The 26,699-nt window shown below is 32.0% G+C and overlaps 11 protein-coding genes across 11 annotated transcripts; 5 read left to right on the top strand and 6 right to left on the bottom strand.

The window, feature by feature from the left end:
- Positions 1–76: 76 nt before the first annotated feature.
- Positions 77–1,816, bottom strand: DFA_02281 (uncharacterized protein; the record flags this gene model as incomplete). The annotated part of the gene is made up of 1 exon (XM_004366614.1): positions 77–1,816. One exon carries the CDS (start codon positions 1,814–1,816, stop codon positions 77–79), a length of 1,740 nt encoding a protein of 579 aa, XP_004366671.1.
- A 427-nt stretch (positions 1,817–2,243) lies between these two features.
- DFA_02280 (uncharacterized protein) lies at positions 2,244–3,554 on the top strand (the record flags this gene model as incomplete). Its single annotated transcript, XM_004366613.1, has 5 exons — positions 2,244–2,495; positions 2,592–2,855; positions 2,992–3,100; positions 3,195–3,401; positions 3,481–3,554. 5 exons carry the CDS (start codon positions 2,244–2,246, stop codon positions 3,552–3,554), a joined length of 906 nt encoding a protein of 301 aa, XP_004366670.1.
- Positions 3,555–3,646: 92 nt separating this feature from the next.
- On the bottom strand, positions 3,647–8,910 carry MYH (mutY like protein; the record flags this gene model as incomplete). The annotated part of the gene is given in 7 exon segments (XM_004366612.1): positions 3,647–3,951; positions 4,003–4,478; positions 4,498–4,810; positions 5,043–5,166; positions 5,368–5,588; positions 5,672–6,784; positions 7,107–8,910. The coding sequence occupies 7 exon segments, from the start codon at positions 8,908–8,910 to the stop codon at positions 3,647–3,649; spliced, it is 4,356 nt and encodes a 1,451-aa protein (XP_004366669.1).
- A 227-nt stretch (positions 8,911–9,137) lies between these two features.
- DFA_02278 (uncharacterized protein) lies at positions 9,138–9,863 on the bottom strand (the record flags this gene model as incomplete). Its single annotated transcript, XM_004366611.1, has 1 exon — positions 9,138–9,863. One exon carries the CDS (start codon positions 9,861–9,863, stop codon positions 9,138–9,140), a length of 726 nt encoding a protein of 241 aa, XP_004366668.1.
- A 1,816-nt stretch (positions 9,864–11,679) lies between these two features.
- Positions 11,680–12,835, top strand: DFA_02277 (uncharacterized protein; the record flags this gene model as incomplete). Its single annotated transcript, XM_004366610.1, has 2 exons — positions 11,680–11,804; positions 11,917–12,835. The coding sequence occupies 2 exons, from the start codon at positions 11,680–11,682 to the stop codon at positions 12,833–12,835; spliced, it is 1,044 nt and encodes a 347-aa protein (XP_004366667.1).
- Positions 12,836–13,220: 385 nt separating this feature from the next.
- On the bottom strand, positions 13,221–14,081 carry hprT (hypoxanthine phosphoribosyltransferase; the record flags this gene model as incomplete). The annotated part of the gene is made up of 2 exons (XM_004366609.1): positions 13,221–13,688; positions 13,992–14,081. 2 exons carry the CDS (start codon positions 14,079–14,081, stop codon positions 13,221–13,223), a joined length of 558 nt encoding a protein of 185 aa, XP_004366666.1.
- A 532-nt stretch (positions 14,082–14,613) lies between these two features.
- On the top strand, positions 14,614–16,959 carry DFA_02275 (uncharacterized protein; the record flags this gene model as incomplete). The annotated part of the gene is made up of 3 exons (XM_004366608.1): positions 14,614–14,958; positions 15,055–15,879; positions 15,937–16,959. 3 exons carry the CDS (start codon positions 14,614–14,616, stop codon positions 16,957–16,959), a joined length of 2,193 nt encoding a protein of 730 aa, XP_004366665.1.
- Positions 16,960–17,295: 336 nt separating this feature from the next.
- Positions 17,296–17,418, top strand: DFA_02274 (uncharacterized protein; the record flags this gene model as incomplete). The annotated part of the gene is made up of 1 exon (XM_004366607.1): positions 17,296–17,418. One exon carries the CDS (start codon positions 17,296–17,298, stop codon positions 17,416–17,418), a length of 123 nt encoding a protein of 40 aa, XP_004366664.1.
- Positions 17,419–17,597: 179 nt separating this feature from the next.
- Positions 17,598–18,995, bottom strand: rfc4 (replication factor C subunit; the record flags this gene model as incomplete). The annotated part of the gene is made up of 5 exons (XM_004366606.1): positions 17,598–17,900; positions 17,983–18,376; positions 18,456–18,655; positions 18,731–18,809; positions 18,895–18,995. 5 exons carry the CDS (start codon positions 18,993–18,995, stop codon positions 17,598–17,600), a joined length of 1,077 nt encoding a protein of 358 aa, XP_004366663.1.
- A 669-nt stretch (positions 18,996–19,664) lies between these two features.
- On the top strand, positions 19,665–20,830 carry ucr (ubiquinol-cytochrome-c reductase subunit; the record flags this gene model as incomplete). Its single annotated transcript, XM_004366605.1, has 2 exons — positions 19,665–19,713; positions 20,220–20,830. The coding sequence occupies 2 exons, from the start codon at positions 19,665–19,667 to the stop codon at positions 20,828–20,830; spliced, it is 660 nt and encodes a 219-aa protein (XP_004366662.1).
- A 374-nt stretch (positions 20,831–21,204) lies between these two features.
- On the bottom strand, positions 21,205–26,533 carry DFA_02271 (uncharacterized protein; the record flags this gene model as incomplete). The annotated part of the gene is made up of 4 exons (XM_004366604.1): positions 21,205–23,071; positions 23,143–23,621; positions 23,702–24,238; positions 24,314–26,533. 4 exons carry the CDS (start codon positions 26,531–26,533, stop codon positions 21,205–21,207), a joined length of 5,103 nt encoding a protein of 1,700 aa, XP_004366661.1.
- Between the last annotated feature and the right edge of the window lie 166 nt (positions 26,534–26,699).

The following is a 26,699-nucleotide window of genomic DNA, read 5'->3' as shown; positions in this document are numbered from 1 at the left end:
ATTGGAATAAATTACGAAAGAAAGGTTCCTCAACCTTTGATATTTTAATAATAATAATAATAATTTTAATTTTAATTTATTTCTTATTGTTGTTGTTTGGAGTAGCCCAAAGAGGAACTTGGGAAACATAATGGAAATCAGGACCTTGGTAACTATAAGAATGTAGATGTATAGAGTGTGTTGGATTCTTTCTAAATTGGTGTTGTTGTAAAAGTGATTGAGCAATTTGAGTGTCGTTGATCAATGATTCCACTGGTGTTCCATTGTCAATAAGTGAATAAAACCGTTCGAGACAACAATCCAAACATGGAAGAGCAACACTTTTAACTTTTTCATCCTTTTCAGCGTCTGTCAATGTACTGTCTTGTCGAATACTTTTAACTTTTTCTTTATATTCTTGTATACTCGATTGCATAACTATATTCACTTGTTCAAGACTTAATTGATGTCCAACTATATTATCTTCATCTTTTTGTTGTTGTTGTTGTTGTTCTTTTTCTATTTCATTTTGATTTTCTTTTTCTTTTGATTTAAATTTAAATTCTTTTAATTTCATTTGTTGATTATATTTATCTGATTGACTGATTAATGTTGTTTTGTTCCAAGAGTTTGTAGCTTGGGTAGCAGCTTGATGACTATTTGATCGGATGAAATCATCATTGTAGAGTGGATCGTTGGTGATGGGGAACCCGATCGATTTGAGGTGTATTCTAATTTGGTGACCTCTTCCAGTGATGGGACGACACCAAATGATTGAAGTGTCACTCTCTTTGTTATAGTGTGCCAACTTGAAAAAGGTGGTGGATGGCTTACCCCGCGCATCTTCCACACCCAACCCTGTTATCTCGTTTAGCACCATGATGGGTTTGGCAACCATCGTCTCTTCCAAGTAGGGAAACATTCCTTTCACCTTTGCCAAATAGATTTTGTCAATGTCACCTTTTTTAAACACTTTTCCAAGTCGACCACTTGCTGTTGAGTTCTTGGCCAATACGACCACACCGCTTGTCAACCTGTCGAGACGGTGACATGCGAGTAGGTTAGTGTATCCAAATTGTCGGGCCAGTAAAAAGGTGAGAGAGTTGTGTCTGTACGGACCGGCCGGATGCACCGGTATCGAGGGTGGCTTGTCCACCACCAAATAATCCAATGTCTCGGCAATCAGTGTTGGTTCCAATGCCAATACATCAATCTCGTGTCGATGTACAATATGTTTAAAAGTGTCACCACTCTTGATGACATAGTCTGCCGTCGTCGGGAGATCATTGACCAATATCTTTCCCATTGCAATCTTGATCTCGTACAGTTCCCTTGGATGTGGTCTATACTCTTTCATAAACATATCGATAATGTTCATTCCAACCCATCTCTCTCTTGCTCTCGACACAAATTCATAGTCATATGGAACGACACCTCTCAACACCTCTCCCATTTGATCATCATCCTTTTGATGATAGATGGTTTGGTATTTAGTCTCTGCCAACATTTCCTTTGTTATTGATAAATGTTCTGCTCCTACTCTTGTAGATACTATAGTTGATTGTACAAATATATTATTCTTTTGATTATTATTATTGTTATGTTTATTATGATCAAAAGGTGAGAATTTACTTTTACTCTTGTATGTTGTATTTCTATTATTATTATTATTATTATTATTATATGATGAAGATGAAGAAGATGAAGTACTACTACTACAGTAATAATAGTAATGGTTCATACAACTACTACTACCTTTAGTCAGTGACTGTTGAAGTAGTAGTAATCTTTTACAACAAGCAACATTACTCGTTGAACTTTTAATAATATTAAACATCCTTCTTCTTCTTCTTCTATTTCTAATACTACTACTACTACTACTATTATATCTTTATCATCATCATTAATGAATACTGCTCTAAAAACGAACGAATGAATAAAAAACAATTTTAATTTAATTTAAATTTCAGAGCTCTCATGTGAGTAATCATTTCTAATCTTCTCTTTTTACATAATGATGATTAATAATAAGTAATAGTAATAACAATAGTAGTACGATGATGATGATGCTGATGATGATGATGGTCAGTGTTAGTATTAACAAGAGCTGAGAGTTGTGGTTGTTTAGTTTTTCCCTCCTTTTTTTCGAATTTGCTAAATTGGTTTTCATCGCTTGCACACGAACAACCAACCAGTTGTTTACTACTAGAAATCAAATAAGATATTGCAATACAGATAGATAATCAGATTGATAGATAGATATAATGAGTATTAAACAACAAATAGATAATAATCAACTACTACCACAACTACAACAACAACAACAACAAGAAGAAGAGGTAGCAGAGATGATACGTGAAAGAGACTTTTTTACCTATCATCCACTTGCACTGATCGATGATATCAAAGAATCTGTATATGATATCATTGCAAATGAAACAAACAATTTAGATGGATATCTTTCAAGTCACAATGTAATCAACCAAAATCAAGAATCTGCAAGTAATATTGTAAAGGTAAAAAAAAAGACAAAGTGATCAAAAAAGATATATAAAAGAAACAACTATCTATCTAACCATTAATTATTATTATTATTAATCAAAAAAAAAAAGGGAACCGATAGAGTATGGACAATGTTAAATGATAACTTTAAACAGAATTTGGACAAGTTTGAATTGTTTACACTTGCAAACATATTTAATATTCCTGCTGATTTAATATTACCCGGTGAAAATAATCCTCCTAATCTATTTAATAGTTTTAATGGTGGAAATAATAATAATAATAATAACAATAACGGATCACATCAAACACCTAGAAAAGAAAAACAAGCATTAGATAGTGAATTGGATAATCTTAGAATGAAAATACAAATGGTAAATAATAATAATAATAATAATAATAATAATAATAATAATAATAATAATAATAATAATAATAATAATAATCAACTCTCTCTCTCTCTCTTTTTCTTTTCAATTCCTCAATTAACAATTATTTATTATTTATTAGATACAACAAGATACATTAGAGAAAAATAAACAATTAAAACAAATAGATCAAGATATTAAAAATGTATCATCTTGGAATTCAAATATGAACATTGATAAACAATCTATAGGTATGTTAACCCCCAAATGAATTAAAGAATATTAAATATCTATATATATATATAATTTATGTTTATCTAATTTATTTTATTGATTTAAATTTAGAAAATAATACTATACAACGTATAAACAAAATCAATCAAAAAAGAAAAGAATTAGAGTATAATTTGAATTTAACCAAAAGTAGGGTCAAAGATCCATCAAGTAAACCAGATTTAAGAGTAAATGACGATGAAAAGTCCCCTTCTTCTTCCTCTCCTCAATTGATATCAACTAGCCAGCTTTGTAATAATGTTAATAGTTTAACTCTTGGTAAGTATAGATAATGTACCATGATTTGTATAATGATCATTATTAATATTAATATTTAATTTTTTAATCAATATGATAGATGAATACAGTAGAGAAAGAAATAATTTAGAAAAGAGTAGACAAACTTTAAATACAATTGAAAATCAATTATAAACAAAATATATTTTGGATGGATACACTGCTACAAATCGATTAAAGATTGAGATAAACGTTTGTTTCAACAATCATTTAATTTTATTGATGCTCTATTCAGTTCTTCTTGTTCTTCTAGAATGACGAGTATACTCACTTTCGTCTTCTTTATTGATTCTAGTCCAAAAGTTGTTAATTCTTTCATCAATATTATTGGAGGATACATCTTGTAATCTTAATTCAAACCATTTGAATTTAAAGGTATCAAGAGTTGTATTTGCCTTGAATGCTTTGGTAAATCCATCAATAAGTTGTTTATCTAAATCATTGATATCTAAAGAGATACCAATCGATTTAAGATTTGGATGACTATTGGTTTCAATAATCATTATTATTGAATTGATAACATTTAAATGTTCTAAAAAAAATAATAACAAAAAGGTAAGTACAATTAAATATATATACATACCACTGATATGGGATTCAGTTGATACTAAATATTTAAATTCAATTAATGATTGACTTATGATATCAGTTGAAATGGATGATACACCAAATAAACCTTGGATTGGGCCAAGCGATAAATTGGTAATAGTTTGGTTGAATGCCAATGCCTTTTGAATTCTAATCTTTTCGTCGTTTGTTAAATTGGAATCAATGTTTTTCAAATTCAAACTTGTCAATGTACTATTGGTTTTAATTGAATCAACTGCCATATCCAAGTCATCAGCATTACTTTCCAATTCCATTGGATCACCATCACCACCAACTTTAAAACTTTGTAGTTTTGATTCTTCGCAAAAGGCATTATATAAATGTTTCATTTGTATTCCATAACAATCGATTGAAAGTTGTTCGAGGTTAAAGTTGGTTGTTGAGTGCTCCCAAAGAGGTTCGATATCAGGATATCCAGATCCTTCACCATCCGATACTCCACGACAAATTCTTAACTTGTGTCATATGCTTCTTGATTGTTTGGATCATTGCAAGCATTGAACCACCATCTGGTATTTCATAATCCAATTTCAATGTCATAGAGGATAGGTTTGCAAAGATTTCGGTCATTCTAAAAAATCCTATTGATCTACTCCCATTAGAATATCTTCTACTGAAATCCTTTGTGAAAAAGCCCTCGAAATCCTCTGCAATATGATACTCGTCCCAATAGTTTGTTGAAAGGTAGATGTTCCAATGATGGTGTAAACATCCCATTTTGGCAATTTGCTTCTTCTTGAGTTGTTGGTGGTTCCATGTCGAGTACAAGTGATTTGAGACGTCTAATATTATAGAGTAATTATCGTTTTGTTGCACTTTGAGTAGTCTGATAATTGGATGAAGTCTTCTACCAGCTGGCTTGAATGGATTCATGGTGAGCTCCCTGACACTGACTTGATTGATTTTTGAAGAGATTAATGCAAACCATCTTTTGTTGACTTTGGCCAATGCTTTTTGTAATTTAATCTTTTCATTGTTTAATTAAATTGGAATAAATGTTTTTCAATTTCAAACATGCCAATGTACTATTGGTTTTAATTGAATCACCTACCATATCCAAGTCATCAGCATTACTTTCCAATTCTGCCGTATCACGATAAGCACCGGCTTTGAAGAATGTCAACTTGGATTCTTTAAACTTAAATAAATACAAAGGTTGGTTGTATATATGTTATGAATGTATAAATATGTGTTTATATATATGAATATTATTATTATTATTATTATTGTTGTTGAACAATACAAAAAAAAAAGATCGATCAAAAAAACCCAGTGGTTAGTTTTTGATTCTATTCCAAAAGTTGTTAATTCTTTCATCAATATTATTGGATGATGATACATCTTGTAATCTTAATTCAAATGATTCTAAAGGATATAGATATTTGAATTTAAAAGTATCAAGAGTTGTATTTGACTTGCATGCTTTGATAAATCTATCTTTGAGTTGTTTATCTAAATAATCTTTATCCATTCTGATACCAATCGATTTAAGATTTGGATGACTATTGGTTTCAATAATCATTATTAATGAATTAATAACATTTAAATTATTTAATGGTTCTAAAAAAAAAAAATGGAATGAATGTAAATATTTATACACTCGATGTTTTGTTTCTATCACGCATTATACGTCGTATACATACCACTAATATTAAATTGTGTTGATTCAAAATATTGGAATTCAATTAATGATTGACTGAGAATATCAGTTGAATTGGACGATGATACACCAAATAGATCTTGACAAATTGATAAATTGGTAATGGTTTGGTTGGATGCCAATGCTTTTTGAATTTTAATCTTTTCATCGTTTGTTAAATTGGAATAAATGTTTTTCAATTTCAAACTTGTCATTGTACTATTGGTTTTAATTGAATCAACTGCCATATCCAAATCATCAGTATTGCTTTTCAATACATAATGAGCAGCTTTGAAAAATGCCAACTTGGATTCCTCTCTAAATACATTATATAAATGTTTCATTTTCATTCCATAACAATCGATTGAAAGTTGTTCGAGGTTAAAGTTGGTTGTTGAGTGATCCCAAAGAGGTTCAAAACTGTCATATTCAGATCCTTCACCATCCGATCCACATTCAATACTCCAAGACAAATTCTTTACTTGTGTCATATGCTCTTTGATTGTTTTAATCATTCCAAGCATCGTACCACCATCACGTGTTTCATAGTCCAATGTCAATGTCATTGAGGAAAGATTTGCAAAGATTTTGGTCATTTTGAAACCTAATCCAGTCGTTTTACTCGTGCAAGAATACTTCCTCATGTAATCCTCGGTGAAAAAGCGTTCGAAATCCTCTGCAATATCGTATTCGTCCCACCAGCCGGTTGGAAAGTAGATGTGTTCCAATGATGATGTAAAGGGAAACTTTTCTTGCAATGCAATCTTTCTAAACATTTCATTGATGCAATTTGCTTCTTCTTGAGTGGTGGCTGGTTTAATGTCTAGTAGAAGTGATTTGAGACGTCTGATGATTGAGTACTTGTCGCTTTGTTGAACTTTGAGTAACTTGATCAATGGATGAACCTTTCTACCAGAAGGTTTGAATGGCTTATTGGTGAGCTCCCTGACACTGACTTGATCGATTCTTGAAGAGATCAATGCAAACCATCTTTTGTTGACTTTGGCCAATTGATACAATTCATCTGTAAATGTAATGTATGTCTTTTCAAAAACCTCTGATCTTTCATTCACCAATAAATCTATAATCTTGTTTTGAATCAATACTGGTAATGATTCTCGATGATTTAAATCTAGATCATCTGTTGTTGTTGTTGTTGTCACTGTATTAATAACTTTTTTTGATTTCTTTTTGGGTCCCATTTTGAAATAAAAAGGTTGGTTGTATATCTATGTATGTATATATAATATAATATCTAATTATAATATGTTTATTTGTTTGAATATTGTTGGACAATACAGAAAAAAGATCGGTTACTCGATGTTTCATTCGTTTTTTCTTTTTTTTTAAACGTAATAAATAGTTTAATTATTTTAGCAGACACTTGGTATTTATTTATTTAATTAATTTAAAACATTTTTTCATTTGATTGGATATACCAATCAACATTAATTTATCTTTTGTTACCCATTTATGATTTTGTTTATCCTTGACGGTAGATTTGTTTTTGGTTTGATTGAATTTAACTTGCACCAAATGAACATCCAATTGTTGTATGATATGAGAAAATATATGTTTTGTACTACCCAATGATTTAATCGATTGAATACTTATTGCATTTGACATTGCCGCTGATATTTTTTTAATTGTATCTTTAATTTGATTCTCTTCTACTTTTACTTTAATACTACTACTATTCTTCTTCTCCTTCATTTTTCTTTTTCCAACTTGTACTTGTTCTTTTTCATCTGACAAACTAGAGTCTGAATCTGAATCTGAATCAGAGTCTTGATCCTTTTTCGTCTTTGCCTTTTTTTTAGTTGCGGTCGTCAAAGTAGTAATGTGACAAGGAGATTCCCAAAGATTTGCCAATAGTCCAGGATCAGGTCTCTGAACCACCCAAAACAGATCAGTATCTACATCTTGAATGATAAATACTTGAACATTCTCTTCTCTTGCTTTTGTTTTCTTGACCTTTTTTGGGTATTTACAAACAGTTGTAGTTGGTGAATCAGTATCTGACCAACTATCACAAACTTTACATAAATCCTCAATATCCATTATTTTCGGTTCAGACTCTTCCTTTTCCTCCTCTTTCTCTTCAACTTTTTTAATTGTATTATTATTATTATTTGTTTGCTTTATAAAATAATTTGAAATGGAATTCTTTGTTGTTGTTGTTGTTGTTGTTGTTGTTTTTGATGTCTTTGAATCTTTTTCCATTTCTTTTTTAGCATTGCATATTGTATTGATTGGACATTGATTACAAAGTGGTGAGGTGATTGTACAAACTGTTGCACCTAATTCCATAAGTGATTGATTAAAATCACCTGGATGAGAAGGGTCTACAATGTCACCGGCCAACTTCCAATGCAATTTAATTGAATCTTTTTTCTTTGGATCTGAACCAATTGCCCTTAATCGACTTAGTACTCTAATGACATTACCATCGACAAGTGGTACAGAGTTGTTGAAGGCAATGGATGAAATGGCACCAGCACTATATGGACCGATACCAGGTATCTTTACCAAACCATCTGGAGTACCTGGAATGATAGATTTGAGGTTACTGACAACATACTGTGCACCAAGATGTAAATGTTTTGCACGACGATAGTAACCTAGTCCAGCCCAAACCTTGTTGACATCTTCCAATGTTGCTCTTGCCAAATCACCAACACTTGGCCATTCAGTCATCCATCTATTGAAATAATCAACCACCACAGATATTCTAGTTTGTTGGCACATTATTTCACTAACCCATACTCTATATGCATGTTCTTGTTGTGTTAGTTGTTTGACCGTCACACTACCATCTTTGTCTTTTATTGGTAATGATTTCAATCTCCAAGGTAAATCTCTTTTATTCTTTTGATACCATTGTAATAAATTAGTTCTAATCAATTTAATATCATCTGCTTTAAATTGATGATATTTAATTGAATGTTCTACTTTTCTTTTTTTCTCTATATCTATATCTGAATCTGATAACTCTGATTCTGATTCTGATTCTGATTCTTCCTCTGACTCGTCTGATTCTTCTTTAATTTTAATTGATGATCTTCGTTTACTAGTCTTTGTCGTCGTGGTCGTCGAAATAACAGTCTCTCGTTTTACTCTTTTCTTCTTTTGTTTAACTTCCTCCTCTGACTCTGATTCCTCTTCTTTCTCCTCTTCACTACCTCCAAAGTAATCTTCTTCTTCTTCCACCTCTTTCTTAACCTTTACACTTCTCCTCATCATATGATTTCAAAACTAAATAATATATTATACAATTTCCCTCCAATTTTTTTGGATGTTCCAAATTCAAAACAAACAATATCGTAAATTAATTAATTAATCAATTATTTTATTTAATAAATACAAATACACAACTTTTATTAATTGTTGTTGTTGTTGTTGAGTGAATGGATGAGTAATATATCTATATAACAATTATGTTAACTATAACTATATTTAGTTGAGTTGATTTATAAAAGAATTGAAATAATGGTAACAATGATAGAGATTAATAATGTTGATGGGATGAGTATGTTTGAATTACCAGTGGTTGCTCTAGTTGTTGTAGTTGTAGTAACTGGTTCATCAACACCTGTAGTAGATGATGAAGTAGTTGTAGAGGTTGAAGTAGTAGTTGTTAGATTACCAGATGTAGTGGTAGTGAAGGGTGAAGAAGTAGTAGTTGTTAGATTATTGGTGGTGGCTCCAGTGGTCGATTGAAGGGCATAGGCTAATGGAGCAGTAAAGCTATTCTTTTTATCTTCAATTTGGAGTGTAAAGCGATCGGTAGCATTGGTTTTGGTGGCTTGAGCAACTGCATCGTCCATTGATGGTACACCAGAGACATCGTTGACACTGACTTGGTAGATGGTGACATTTGAAGGAGTGGGGAAACCAGTAGACACAAACTTTAATGGGAAACCTTCATCAGAGGTATTTGAACCTTTGGCAGGTACAAAATCAATGATAATATCAACTTTGTTTTGCATTGGTGTCTTCATTGCAACGTCACTTGTCAATGACCATCCAGTCAAAGTTTTGATAATTGTAATTCTACCACCATCATCTTTATTAAAACTACCTTGGAATATATATTGCTCTCCTCTAACAACAATAACACCACCACTGCCACTATTAATTGTTGAAATAATAATGATTGAAATTAATAATAAAGATCTTAATGATAATTTAAACATGATTAAAGTATAGGATTATTTTGGAAATAAATAAATATTGTTGTTTTTGTTTTTGTTGTTGATGATAATTAATAATATTACTATAGTAAGTTGATTTAGTTGGTTAATTGTTTTGTTTGTATGTTTGTTTGTATGTATGTTTGTATGATGATAGTTACCATGGTGTTTAAATACTTTTAGGTGTTCTATAAAATAAATAATATTATTAATATTTAAATTCTATAGAATTAGCAATGATGGATGACATGTTTGACATGTTATCTAATTTCTATATATTCTAACCAATGAATGAATGAATGAAAAATAATAATAATAATAATAATAATAATAATTTGTTTACCCCACTGATTAATTGATTAATTGATTGATTGATTAATGTCATGACAGTCATTTCCAAAGCTCCTCACTCACACAATCAACTATTCTTCTTCTTCTTCTTTGGGGGTAATAAACACCAATGTAATATAATTGTTGTTAATCTTACATAGTTAACTAACGATTAAGGGAATACCACCACCCTCTTCAACGTGGGACACCAACACTTACTACCTATTTCGGTAGTTTACTTTTAATAGTCATAAGTTATTAGAGAGACTCTACCTACTCTCCTCTCTAGCCTAGACTATAGATTTAGATCTATTTGATTGATGGTTTACATCTCATTTATAGTAGTTCAACTAACTACCTGCCACTGACTGGCAGTCACCGCTACAACAAAATCATTGATCTGCCCCTCAATCCAAAAGATTATTTCCTAATGCTGCTGTTGTACCAATAAAGTTACAACTTCTCCTTTCTTTATCTGTTAGGGTTGTTGCGTTGTAGATCACTGTCTTGATTGATCTCATTGTACTAGATATCTTCTCCCCTATAAAATGAATTATATTAAAAAAATAATAAAATAGAGAGTTTCATCATTCCGATGAAATTGATCATTGGAGATTGAACTCTGATTGCGCCATTGGTTGCTAACCCCCTCCACACACAACAGGAGAGAAAGAGTAGTTGTGCTGGCATCTTTGCAGTGTTGTATATCTTTTATGGATATTTCATAGGGGCTATTCTCTGTTGCACCCCCCCTCCTCCTCCTCCATCATTGTAAATAAGGATACATTCAATGAATGGATTTAAGTAAACGTTTAGAACCGCCCATTCACGATCGTTTCTCTGGTGATGGTGGTGGTGGTGTTCGCTATGAGCACCGCGCGAGTAATCTAAACATACCAGCTAATAGCAGCAACCGCTCTCTCTCACAGATCTTGACAAACCACCACCACTGCAGACAAGAGGCAAGGGTTTAGCGGTTTTGGCAGAAAAGTATTGGAAAGGAAACTTACAACATCTGCTGCTGCTCTTTCATCTGTCAAAAAAAGAATGATAGGGTACCACCACAACTTGTGTGAATCGTTGGTATTTGGACATCGATCAAGATTTAAACTGTTTATTGACAGTGATCTAGTTATATCAAAATCTTTGAAAACACAACAATCAGAAACAGCAGCAGCAGCAGCAACAGCAGCAACCAATTGGGTACCATCGTCGTGATTTGTTATTACCCCCACAACACACCAACCAACTCCCTTTGTACGAAGGGAGGTTTCTTATCTTATAAATTTGGTATCAACCAACTTTCCAACTTTTCTCATAAATCCTTTGCCCTCATGTTTGTTTCGCAATCACAAAATATAAATAACCCTACTTTTAAGGTTCCTAAAAATAATAACACAATCAATCAAATAATTCAATTCATCAAATAATTATTTAAACATACAATCACATTTGATTTATCAATTTAAATCTCACAACAACAACAAAAATGATCAACAAACAACAATTATTATTGACATTATCATTTATTATTTTAAATATTTCATTAATATCCTCCTCATGTATTGATCTTAGAAGCAAAGTTCAATGTTCTGGTAGTATCGGTCAATTTTGGTATGTACCTACAACTTATTCTCAAAATTATATAAATATTATAAATATTATAATATTAACAAAAATAATATATATACTTTTTAATTTTTAATTATTTAATTAATTACTTTAGTGGAACGATACCAGATACAAATATAGAATCACTATGTTCAACTGGATTATTTTGTAATCCATTTTATGGTGAATGTCAACCACAATCTGAAAAGGGTGGACCTTGTATCTATGACAAACAATGTAAGGGGATTAGTACCTGTAGATATGGTGTCTGCTCAGAGATGATCTACGGTCAACTAGGTCAATCCTGTCAACAAGACCATGAATGTGGTAGTGGACTAGACTGCATGTACAATGTTTGTGCCAACCCCTCATCAAAATGTTCATCAGACATTCAATGTTCATTCAATCAATTCTGTAGTTCCGTCACCTCCACATGTTCCAATCGTGTTGGTCTAGGTGAAACTTGTTCAGACGACACACAAAAATGTCAATCCAATGCTATTTGTCAACTTCAACATGACGGTCAATCTAGTATCTGTGTAGCTCCATTCTCTGTTGGTCTAGGTGGTGCTTGTTCAACATCATCCGTTGACTTTGGAGTATGTGATCATACTAAAGGACTGTTGTGTAATACTACCAGTAACACTTGTGAATCTGTTCAAGACGCTGCCTCCTTTATGACTTCAACTCCACCAACTGTTAATTGTAACCTTGAGACTGGGTCGGGATGCAAGGTTGGTGAATCATGTTTGTGTAGTGGTAATGGTCAAGGCAGATGTTTCTCACAGGGTCAAGTCACCACCACTGCATGTGGCGATGCCAGTGTAGCATTCTACAACTGTATGAACCAAAACCAGTGCAACTCACTCGTAGAATTCACAGAGTCATCGTGTGCCATCAAAAACTGTGGTACTCTATACTGTCAAAAACAAAAGTCTTGTTTTTCTCTATCGTCCACCATCTATAAATCAATCGTTCCATCTTGTAGTTCTGGTGTTGCTATGGTTCATACTATTTGTGATATGATAAACTAAATTAACTTAATCACATCCCTTTGAAATAATCTTTGTAAATATCTCATCATCAAATCACACAATTTAATATTAATTAATATTCACCATGGTGACACAACCTTTTAAACAAATCATTTGTAAAATTAACTAACCTAATCTAACATAATATCATCCAACCAACCTTGTACACTTTTTGTAAATAAATAAATAAATAAATAAGGGATTCTATTTCCTCTTCTCTATCTCTTTCAAATATATAATATGATATCATTTGATCAATCAAAAAAAAAAATAATAATAATAATAATAATAATAAGATTATAGAAGAGAGTTGAGTTGGGTTGAGTTGTTTACAATTTAAAGGGAGGGATTTATAGATAATTAATATATATGTGTGTCATGATGGTTAGTTTTTGTATGCTTCTTCTTTGAGTTCACCAAGGTATGGCAATTCTCTATATTTTTCGGCAAAATCCAAACCATAGCCAACAATGAAAACAATTGGAATATCGAAACCAATGTATTTACATGGTACTTCTACCTTGAGTGCTTCTTTTTTACGGAGGAGAACAGAGACTTGGAGAGAGGCAGGATTACGTGCTTGGAGGTTAACAAGGAGGCTTTGGAGTGTCAAACCAGTGTCGATGATATCTTCGACGACAATGACATCCTTGCCAGCAATATCAGCCTTGAGATCCATATTAATTTTAACGACACCAGACGAAGTGGTTCCATGACCATACGAAGAGATCGACATGAAATCAACGGAAACATGAGTATTTGGGAGATTAATGGCACGAACCAAATCTGCCATATACATAAATGATCCCTTTAATACTCCAATTAATACTAATTCTTTTGAATCTTTATAATCCTAAAAAAAAATAAAATAGAAAAAGAAAAGAATATATCATTAATAAATCGAAAATAAATCAAATAAAACAAAGAAATGATGAAGTTCTCAAAAATATGTAACCAAAAAAAAAGAAAAAGAAAAAGAAAAACAAAGAACATAAGACTGTTTAAACCATTGATTTATTTATTTTATTGTTTTAACAAAACAAAACAAAACATAACAAACTATACAACCTCACTCATTACCACTCTCCATTCCACTCTTCACTCCTCTCTTTATAGAATATACTTATGTTTGTGCGTGTGTATATGATCATCATACATTTGTAATTTCTTTGCCAACTTCTATGATACGATCCTTAATTTGTTGATCAGTAAAGATGACTCTCTTGATGTGTGGATGAACTGACATTGTTGTTGGGGTGAATAAGTATATTTTTCTAGAGAACAATAAAGTGTTCAAGTTTCTTCCTCGTTATTTAAATAAAATAAAGAAATAATAAATAATAATAAAGTATTATCTGTGTTGGGTGGTGGGTAATAACCCCTCAATAATGTAAATCGATTTCGGTTTTGAGCACAGCGAAGGACGAGTCACTCGATAATTTAATTTTTTTAATTAATTTTTTTTAGCCGACCAGAATGCTCTCACATTCTCCCTCCTCTCTCTTATCGATTCAAACCGAATATCAGACGACGACCTTGGTAATGGAGACCTTTTCATCTTACAATAATCATTTTTATTATTATTTTTATTTTTTTTTGAGAGAATATTGTTTTGGATAATTAAATTAATAAATTAATTTAATTTTCGAAAAATGAAGATGACTAACCACATTTGGGGTTGTTCTTGTTATTATTGCTCTCATTCATACAAAAGAAGTATTAACTTTTTAAAAGCAATCAATATAGAGATAAATAGATATAGTAGTAATAGTTAGTAAATGAAATTGATTGAATATATTGGAGTTGTAGGATTCCATCATCAACTTGGTAACAGGTTAGAATGGACTTATCCATCATTAGATGATAACAACAATATTGATAAAAAGAGATATGATTGGGATATATTACCATTCTCTGCAATACCTGATGGTGTACACAACTCTTCAGAGGATTACACCTTTTTTATATTGAATGAAGTCGATCCCATTTCTTCACCATCTCATCGTCTCTATGGTATAGCACACTTTAAACAAGTTCATACAAAGGATCTACCATCACATTCTTTATCTTCTTCAGATACTCGTTCCTCTATTCAAAAATCTATATTTATTTTATCAAACTTTGTAAGTAAATCAAAAAAGTAAAAGAAAAAGAAAAGAAAAGAAAACTATATTGAACTATATATATAACTAACATTTATTTGATCAATATGTGCTTAGCCAATATTTTATACATTTTCAACACAATTAAGAGTAGCAACTCATTGTTTCTTTTCTCAAGGTGATTTTACAAAATATGATATGTTGATCAATTGGTTTGATACAAAGAATCAATCATTTCAAGATACATGTAAAGAACAATTAAACAATCGACTTTTACAACAAATAGTAAAGGATTCAATGGACGAACGACAACGAGATTCGTCATCAACATCATTATCATCCCCTTCCTCTACTACTACTTCTTCTTCTACTTCTTCTTCAACTGTATTATTACCAACTGAACAACAAGCAATGGAACGTGACCGTATACCAATTCAACCATCATTATTTTTTACGGGAGAGGAAGGATCTGTTAAAAAGTTGGTGAATCATTTTGGTAGAAGTACATTGGTACTTTTTAAATTACTCATGTTGGAGCGTGGTGTTGTAGAGTTTTGTCCTCAACCAGTCAATGCAGTCTGTGATTCAATCATATCACTAGTCTCACTTTTCCCACGTAGTTTTGAACAATTCCTTTCATTGAATCCAGCCGTCAACCAGTCATTCTATATGGATAGATCCAATGAAGTGAATAGACATGATCTAGACTCTTATCTTTTCCCACTCAACTTATTTTCAAAGTCAATTCTACAACCATACCTTTCGCTACATCAAATTTCATCTCTTTCAAGTAATGGTAGTAGTAGTAGTAGTAGTAGTACCAATCAACAACAACAACAACCGCAACAAACTACAACAAATAACCAAAAATCATACTTGGTTGGTACTTCAAATAATTTATTTTTAAAATCACCTCCTTCAACTACTCAAGTTATTATTGATGTAAGAAAAGAACAATATCAATCATCATTCTCAATTTTAATATTAATTTTTTTTTAGATACCAAGTGGAGATATATTATATAGAGATGAATCATTGTATAAAGTTTTAGAACTATCATCATCTGATAGAAGATTTATCGATAATATTTTAACTACATTGGAACAACAAACCAACAACAACACTAACAATAATAATAATAATTATATTGGTAGCGATAAATGGATTAGAGATCAATTTGAATTATATTTATTATGTTTATTATCACATATGGCATCATTATTGAAAATAGAGGATGGCAGAACGGTTATCACTCAATTGAATACACTTGCACCATACAATGAATGGTGGATCCGTCGTTGGTCATCAACTAGAAACTTTGGATTGTGGAAGACTCAATTGTTTAGACAAAACCCTTGTCCCCCTCCATCCAAATATCCCATTCATCCATCGGGACCACCATCAGATATCTTGGATAGCGTACAAGACAAGCTGACAACATCCATGAAGGACTTGCAGCCCATCACAACCGGTATTTCCAAAGCTCTCTTTGGAGCATCAACCTTTTTATTCAACTCTGGTCAATCTCTGATCAACAGAGTGTTGGACGATACTCCAAATCAAGCCAATCAACCTCAACCAAAACAAACATCTCCAACTCAACAACAACAGCAACCAGTTAGAGAGGATTATTTGGTTGAAAATGAGATTGAGGAAATTGTAAAAGAAGGATGGACTAGAGTACAAGAAAATAGTATATTGGCTGCAAAGAAAACGGCACAGGCAGTAAAACCTCTTTATTCAAGTGGAAAGGTTTTAGCAAAACAATTATCAAGTCAACTTATTAATTATATTGCTCCTTTGAATGAACAACAACAATCACCAAGAAATAATAATAATAATAATGAACATATATCATCACAACAAGAAAATAGTACCAACAATAATGATGTTGTAACAAAGTCTGAAATATTAATTGATACTATATCCACCACTACAACATCGAAAAAAGATAATATTTCATCACAAGTACAATTGGATCTATTAGAGGAAATTGATGAAAATGATATCTACGAATTATAGTTGAATAAATAGCGATTTTTTTATATATACATAACCAATGTACATTGAAACGAGGATAGTGATTAAATACAGTATAGTATGGTGTGGGGGTAAGCACTCTTCATCAACCAACATCAGCATCTCTCAGTGTGTTTGTGATCACCCACTGTGAACCAAAAATACTGATAATGAGCCCACTGCATCCTCATTGCATTGGAAAGAAAATGGTTTTTCTGTGTCACCCGTGAAAAGAACCCTGGGAGAAAATCAATCTTGTACTTTTTCAAACTCAAAGAAGGTTGACAAAATCAAGAGTTTGAAACCAAGGCAAAAGATCATAATTATGTAATCAAAGAAATGGAAGACCACAAAAGAGAGAAAGAAATTAGTTTTACACTAATTGTTCAGGCTGAATGTTTACCTGATGATCCAGCTAAAAAACAATTGCAAATTGAAAACGGCAGTGCATCACAGAAATAAGTTTGAAAAGACCCCTAGCCATCATCCCCTTTTTGGAAAGTATATAAAAATAAATAATAAAAAGATATAAAAATAAATAAATAAATTTGATTCATTTAATTTTGATAATAATAAAAAATAGTAATAATTTAATATTCTATTTTATTATTATTATTTCTATCTATTTATCTATCTATCTATTAATTCATTTCCATTTCATCAAAACATTTCATCATATATGCACCCAAATCGAATAGTTGTAAGAATTCATCTGATCCATCGACAAGGTTTCTATCGATTTGTCCAATCTTGATTGCTATTTTAGTTCTTTGTATATTGTTAAAATGTATAGAAGGTTGAACTACGATATCAAACAATTGTGAAATAATTTGTGATGCTGGATATCCAAGTGCCATCACCCTCTCTACTAAATGTCTAACCTTGTAAAAATCACCAGACTTGCATGAATTGATAAATAATTCTAATGTTTTTGGTTCTACAGACTATAAAGACATAGAAAAAAAAGGAATTAGTAAAACTATTATAATTATTATTATTATTATTTATATTTATATTTATATTTACCCCAGAAATATCATAAATATTAGCATCAGTAATTGATTTTGAAGCATAAAATCTATGAGCAGATTGCATAAAAGTGATAGCTTTACGCATATCACCTTGAGAAACAGTGTGAATAGCGTCGAGTGTAGATTCATTGGCCAAGTTGACACCTTCTTGGTCGGCAATATATTTTAATCTTTCACCCATTGCCTCTGATTTGAGAGGTTTGAATCTAAACTTTGCACAACGAGATGACAATGGTTCAATGATTCTAGTGATATAGTTACACAATAAACAGAATCTAGTTGTCTTGCTTGTATTTTCTATAGTTCTACGTAATGCTGCTTGTGCATCTTGTGTCATTGAATCTGCTTCATCCAATATAATCAATTTAAATGATGGTACTTGTTTTCCTCTACAAATTGAATATTAATAAATATTAATATCTCATGATCTATATGAGGAATGATTATTAATCTATTATTGATAGTTACGCGACAGTAGTATTATTAACAGTAAATGAAGCAAAATTCTTAATCTTTGTTCTAACAATCTCGATACCTCTTTCATCTGAGGCATTCAATTCCAAAACTCTATCTTTAATCAAATCAGGTCCATATAAATCCATAGCAATAGCAAGAATAGTTGATGTCTTTCCTGTACCTGGTGGTCCATAGAATAATAAATGTGGTAACTAGAGAGAGATGACAATCATGATGTAGGGTTAGTATTTATATATCAATCAATCAATGTTGTAAACAACACATACAGCTCCACCATCCAATGATTTCTTTAATGCACGAACAACTTCATCTTGATGTGCTACATCATCTACTGTTCTTGGTCGACTATATTGTTTGTAATAATAATAATAATAATAATAGTTTGTTAGTTTAATAAGAGTTTATTAAGACAACATCAGACAGAGCATACTATTTTGATACCCAAGGTTCAGGGGCTTTCTGTATACCACCAGACCCTATAGATGGTGCACTATTTGATGTATTCTTTCCTGTTGACTTGTTATAAAACATGTTGTTTAAATATATATATATGTTTAATTAAGAGAAAACAATGAGAGACTATCAAAACCTGCGCACTGAGAAGTTCTACTTTCCCTCCTAATTTCAAGTTTTTTTTTGGCAGAGACGCGGTGGTGACCACTATGAACTCATCCCAAACAAACATGCAGTAGTATTAATGTTTGCAGTCATAATGGGTCGGACAAATAATCATGTCAAAAGTTTAGAAGAGAGAGAGAGAGGAAATAAAAGGTTTTGTCAATCATAATCGTGCCTAGGCATCACTACAGTAGTAATGGAATGCCACAAGTACCACAAATAAACGATGAGGAAAGAAAGAGAGAGAGAGAGAGAGGAAATAAACGAACACATGTTCAGTCTGTAGTGAATTCAACCCTCCAAGTACTATTTATATATAAATCAATTGCACATATTTGCATTCAATGTAATTACTATTGATTAAAACATCCTAGATGTAGTAGTCTCGTTTAACGATGCAGATGAAATTGTGATCTTCTTCCAGTCCACCATAGAAACAAAAAATCAATTTTTTTTAATTTTTGTTTTTTTTGCTAATTTTTTTTCGCTGTGTTGCAGTTTTTATGCACACACAACCTGTGAGAGGGTGACCTACATTACATTTTCGATTGCACCTTCAGCAATATAATAAGAAAGAGAAGAATGTTATCAAGATTCGTATCAAGAGTTACACCATTGGCCAGACAATCATGTAAGAATCATACATATAAAACTATAAGCAGCAGCAGCAACAGTCAGAACAACAAAACAATAGGAGAAATAGTGTAGTGTACAATGAATGACACATCAGATGTAAACAGAACACGAATGCGAAAAATTGATCAACAACAACAACAACTACAACAGAATACAGATTTATAAACAAGAAAGAGGAGATGAAACAACAACAACAACAATAACTTTTTGAATCGAAGATCTTCGCATGTGACTGGGATCATTCATGCAAATGAAACAAAAAGAAAGAATAATAATAATTAATTCTTTAATAATAATAATAATATTTAAAACAAGATAGACAAAGGTTGCATGAATTGATACTAATTAAAATCTTCCTCCCTCTCCTCTTCTCTACACATATCTATCTAATACACATGCAAAATTTGATGATAATTTAAATGAAAAACTCTATCATTCTACTAAATAATAATAATAATGATGGATGATGAATGACTCTCTTTTTTGACAAATACTACATAGTGGTTAATGGTCAAATGAACTACTCTAGTGGTTATATGGTTGACAATACTACTAGTGTACCAAACTTTGATAAATATAGAAAGCACTCTTCAGCCGCTGACCCAGAGGGACGTGGTTACACCTATTTGGTAGTTGGAGCTGCTGCTTCAGGTCTTGCCGCTATGGCCAAGAACACTGTTGTCTCTGCTCTTTCCACCATGGCCCCAGGTCAAGATATTTTGGCTCTTTCATCAATTGAAATCGACTTGTCATCGATTCCAGAAGCCACCGCCGTCACCTTGAAATGGAGAGGCAAGCCACTCTTTATTCGTCATCGTTCGGCCGATGAAATCTCCCAAAGCCAAGCCGTCGACGTTTCTACTTTGGTCGATCCACAAGCAGATGTCAAGCGTGCCAAGGATCCAGAATGGATCGTCCTCATTGGTGTCTGCACCCATCTTGGTTGCATTCCAATTGCCGGTGGTGGTGACTTTGGTGGATGGTACTGTCCATGCCACGGTTCTCATTATGATAACGCTGGTCGTATTCGTAAGGGTCCAGCCCCAGAAAATCTTATCATCCCACCATACAAGTTCTTGTCTCCAACCTCCATCATTGTTGGTGATGAATAAACACACCATCAATTTTTAATAATAATAATAATCAACAACAACATAATAATAATTAATAATTAATAATAACTTTTTTCTCTTTTCCTCCAATTATAAACAACATAACACACTATTTATTTCTTTGTTGGGATTAGAAAATCGACGATCACATAATAATAATCATATAACTATAAATAACAAAATAACAACAAATTAAATAATAATATAATATATTTTCATTTAACCTCCACCGGTGGAAAGGGTTTCAATGGGATGGAAATAGGAAGAAGAAGAATTGTAATAAACAAAACTACAAAAAAAAACAAAACTTAAAATTAATCCTAAAGAAAAGTTTCTTTATTCTTTCTTTCTTTGTAAACATTTAAATGTGTTGTTTAATCCTCCTCCTCTTTGTTTAAATTTAATTTTCTAATAAATTCTTGTTGAAGTAATGTTTCTGGTGTTGATGGAATATTATTTGTTTGATTATTATTATTTGGAGTTGATGGTGAATTATTATTATTATTATTAATAATATTAAAATTAAAAGGTGAAATTGGAGTAGTAGGAGTAGTTGGAGTTGTATCTCTAATTGGTGTTTTTTGATAAATGTTGGTTTGTTTGATAATAAATTTATGAATAGAAGAGTTTTGAACATAGTTGAGGAGATGATTATAAGCTTTGCTAGTCTTTGCATTATTTAGGACCAATTGATTGGGACGAAGTAGTGATTCAGAGATGATTAAAATTAATCTAGTCTTGGAACGGGTGAAACCTACGTTGAGACGATTAAGATTAAAGATAAAGTCTAGAGTCTTGCCACTACCACTGTTCCAACCATTGTAACAAACTACAACAGTATCAAATTCTTGTCCTTGCATCTTTTCAACGGTACCAACCGATGGTTTGAATTCTTGACTACCAGCAAGATACTGTTCAGAACTAATCATTGATTGCATATCAATACGTTGCATATTCAAAGGTGTAATAATACCCAATTGTTTTGACTTCCAAAATTGATCTTCCAATTCACTGGCCGATGTAGTCGATGATGATCTACTACTCTTGAACAATCCCAATTCAAAACGATAGATTTCTCTGACCAGTTCAACTTCAACACGACGGTTTCCAAGATACTTGGTGTCTAGTACAATACTATGACACGATCTATGATCACCATACAATCCTTGAATAACTGATGTTGAGCGTGACAATAGATCCTTCCATTCTTTTGACTGTTGGAGTGTATGAATGTTAAATTCTCTTGCACCAGTCTCTGCACATCTGTAGGATGGTCCGTAGAGGAGACTAGAGAATTGACATAGATCAGATGTCATTCTAAAGTTCTCGTTGAGTGATAGGAATGGATCGGCGACTAGATGGTGTCTGAGTAATCCCTTGAGACATGAGAAGATGGATTTGTGTACTTTGGGATCGGATGTGTATTCATCGACAGACAGACTCTTGTTGGAGTGATAGGTTCCGTGGAGAACGGGTGGCAACTGCTTGGGATCACCACAAACAACTACTCTAGGTGCCTTGTTGATTGCCAGCGCAGCAATAGGTGTTTGGAGTTGTGATGCTTCATCAATGATCAAAAAGTCAATTGGATTCTTGTAAGTATTGACACCCCAACACGTTGCTCCAACCACGATAAATCTCGGACACGTTTTCTTGTCCAATTGCTTGTGTTCTAGAATTCCTTGTTCGACGAGTTCCTTGGCAAGTGGTTTGTTTTCCTTTTTGTAAATGTGGAATGGCAATGCACTACCAGCATACCCTTCATACTCTTTCTTTAATTGAGCAATACGAATCAGAGCATTATCAATGGCAGTGTGGGTCAATGCAGAGATGACAATGGTATAGGTATCGTGACTCTTCATTCTAAAAATGGTTTCGAAAAACATGAGTACCAGTAATGCCAAAAAGTGGGTCTTGCCCGTTCCAGGTGGTCCTCTCACCAATTGAAGTCTTCTCTGCACCACACTAATAGCAATCTCTCTTTGTGATTTTGTCAGTGTCAATCTTTGGTCTGGATGATTACTACTCGTTTGATTAAATGCTTCTATAGTGTTGGTAAAGGCCAAGCTGAATTTCTTATAATCTTCCTCCTCCCTTATCCATTCCAATGGTTTATCAAATAACCCAAGTAATGTTGATTCTTCTGTTCCTTGACTATCAATACTATCATATCCTTGTACCAACCATTTATATTGTGAAAAGAAATGATTATCAAATCTTTCAAATAATATAAATTCATTACTACAAAAATAGAAAAAAAAAAAAGGATTAGTAAGAATGATTTTTGTTTTGTTTATTCTTTATATATTTACCTATTACAATCATTAAATAAATTTGAATTTTTTGAAGGTTTGATAGAAATCTTTGCATTGAATAAATATTGAGTTGGATAAGCTTCAACTTGATCAATTTCAAAATCAGATATATCACACATTCCACGAACTCCATATTGTGATTGATAACTAATATCGTTAAAACTGGATAGGAAATTGAGTCCATCTTGTGTGTTTGGTGTTAAACAAAAGTGTGAAAATGCGTCTGCTAGCTTTTGTTGGAAATATGAATAATATTGTGGAATGATATCTGCTTGGAATCTATAAAAACCATCTTTGTTTGGTTGGTTGGATAGTTTTCGTAAGATTAAATATTTTCCATCATAAATATTAAGACTCAATGGATTTGATCTTGCAGATTTAATTTCTCTATATGATTCCATTGATTCAAATTGATGACAATATAATAATTTGTTTACCAATATATTATTATAATTTAAAAATTTTCTAAAATTAAACTAAAAATATAAAATAATGATATTAATATATTATATATAAAATATATATATATGTACTATTATTAATATTGTTTTTTTACCTTTTGAGATTTTTGTTTATAAATATCAGTAAATAAGATAGAACGAAGATGGGCCATTAAATTGAATAATTGTTCAGTTCTTTCATTAAAAACAACATTTTCTTCTTTGTCTTTGTGATCCTTTTTAATATAGTTATTAAAAATGTAATCCGAGTTTAGAGATGATGGGATAGTGTCGAGGGAAAGAACTTTTTTTGAAATCTCACCAATTGAAAAGGGAGGTGATACCTTGATTGCCAATGATTTCAATATTTGATCTTTGACGAGAATGAATGGGAAGTTGGAAGGGCCACTTCCTTGGGATTGACCACCAACATTGTATGAAAATGGTTCTTGAGGGTAGACACCACCGATATTGAAATTAATCCAATTTGAATTATCCATCAATACTCCCATCACATGTACCAAATTACTTTGCATTTCCTTATCATCAATATCATATGATCTCTTTAACAATTCATAACATGATTTTAAGAAATAACTTTTTTCAAATGCATCCCAAGTAAATACTTGTAATGTTGATTTTGTATTAATTGCCTAAATAAATAAATAAAATAAAATTATTAATATATTTATCTTTTGTTTTTTGTTTTGTTTTGCTTTTTAACATACATCAGAAAAGATTGAATTTAATTTTAAGATTAAACTATAAAAATTTTCACCATTATAAAAGATAGTATTGTGAGATAGAGATTGATAATCAATGTTGAGTGGATCTTTTGGTGTTTTAGAGATTGAGTTTTCAACCTTTAAAATAGTCCATTTGTAAAATGTTTGTTTGAGGGGATGTGATACCAAAGATAAATAGATTGATATATCTTCATAAGAAGGTAGCATTACATCAACATAACCAGTTGGTACGACAGTATTTGATAGCACCGTTTGTAGTTTTGGTTTTAATCTAAGTAGTTGTACTTTGAGTTGTGGATCATCTACATCTTCAACTTTTATACTATTTAATTTTTCAATTTCATTCATTTTAATGGGTGCTGATTTGGTTGGAGTTGTTGATTGATCTTGTTTTTGTTGATGATATTCCAATAAACTTGTAATTGTATCAATTTGAACATTTGCAATGGCATTATGATTTAGTTCTGAATTGGCTTGTGCAGTACATTGTTCAAGGTATTCACAACCTTCACATGTTTCGGTTAGTCTCCAAACACTTTCTTCACGTGGTGTCGAAATGATCTTTACCATTTGTGATTGAGAGTTGGTTTTATCACCGTAGAGGAAACGTTTCAACAATCGTACAGGCTCCAATATATTAAAGTCCATTGGAGTGGTGAGTCCCTTTAAAAAGATGGCACCAAAGTCATCCAATTCAAGGTCGGTAATATTCTCGCTTTCAATAATTCCTTGCAACCAGATATAGTAGTAGGCCAACTGTACTTTTTGTGCAAAGTGAATACTGGCCGTTGATTTTGCATCGAGAATCTTGAGTTTTCTCTTTCCTCCTCCAATACTTCTACCAATGCGAAGGAAATCTGGAATAGACTGTGTAAATTTGACATGGTCTGGAATGTTTTGACGGAAACTAATTGGTGCAATCAAAGTAGCTTGTACAATATAACTATTCTCCTTTTCTTCTTTTAATAATTTTACTACTTGATCAAATGGAATGGTTTGAGCACCTTTGACTGGTTGATGGATTTTATGTTTCTCTTGAATTAAAATTTCCAATACCTTATCTTCCCATGCAAAACCATCTTGTATAATTGCATTTGAAATGGTTTCATTATCAGAAGAAGTAGAAGTAGAAGTAGAGGATGATGATGATGATGATGGTGTTGAAGAGGTAGAGGAAGATGATTTCTTTTTAGTTGACCAATTAAAATATCTTTCACAATCAAGATGGAAATATCTACCAATACCAGATGCTTTGATTGTAGAATCTTCATATTCAATTTTAATTGGTTCTTTTTTAGTTGGAGTTGAAATCAATGTTGTAGCAGTTGTAGGAGTTGTAGAGGTAGTAGAAGTTGTAGAGGTTGTAGTAGAAGTAGGAGAGGAAGGTACGATCGTGGCAGGGATAATGATATTATCTTTAACTGGTGACAAAGGAATATTATCATCACCTTCTCTATAGAATTGGTATGCAATAGTTCTCATATTACTATGATAGGAATTAGAGTTGCCAGACAATAGTTTACTATTTGGTGCTACCACTGATGCAGGTGATCTTGGTGGTCCACTTGAAAAGGGTGTACTTGGTGGAGTAGTAATCGATGACGGTGGTGAAAGTGTGAGGCCAATACTCTTGAAACTTTCAATAAGATTGACAACGGAACCATCTCTTGTCGGTGTAGTCATAACATTATTATTATTATTACTACTATTGTTAGATGTTGGAGTTGATGTAGTTGAAGATGATGGGCTCTCCAATAAAACATAATCAGAGATTCTCTTGTTATTGACAAACATGATCTTGTTGCCATCGACAATAGTACTAGAGTCCAACGCTAAAAAGTTACGGATAAAGGTTGTAGATGCATGTTCAGTGATGACTAGACCATCCTTTTGTGCACCACTGAAGCAATAATGACCTTTACTCTTTGTAATAGTGCCTGTGTATGTTACATCACTCCATGTAAAAGACCAGGTAGCTTCAGTATCAACTAATCCATCCTCGATCAATGTATTCAATGATCTATTTCTTCTTGGTTTACTCATAGTAGTTGATGAGTATTTGCTTTTACTTTTATTTTTAGGTATAACTATATGTAGATGAATAGAGATATAAAAACAAATAAAGAAATAAGAACTAATAGTTTGACAAAGATGTGAAGAGTAAGAATAGGCGGATGAAAAAGAAGAGTGCTGGTCTACCATTAAACTTTTTCCAAGTATGAATTTTTATTATTAAATAAATGAGAACATATTTTATTTATTTATTAATCTACTTTTTAAAAGTTATGTAGATCATCAGAGTTATAAAGATATTCATATTAATTTAAATATTATACACCTCATCGCCATAATTTAAATATCATTGCCA

This window comes from Cavenderia fasciculata (assembly GCF_000203815.1).
Source record: "Cavenderia fasciculata unplaced genomic scaffold Scf_Dfasci-G-b-143d02.r1-5, whole genome shotgun sequence".
Classification (NCBI taxonomy): Eukaryota; Evosea; class Eumycetozoa; order Acytosteliales; family Cavenderiaceae; genus Cavenderia; species Cavenderia fasciculata.
This window is presented reverse-complemented; position numbering and strand designations above follow the sequence as displayed.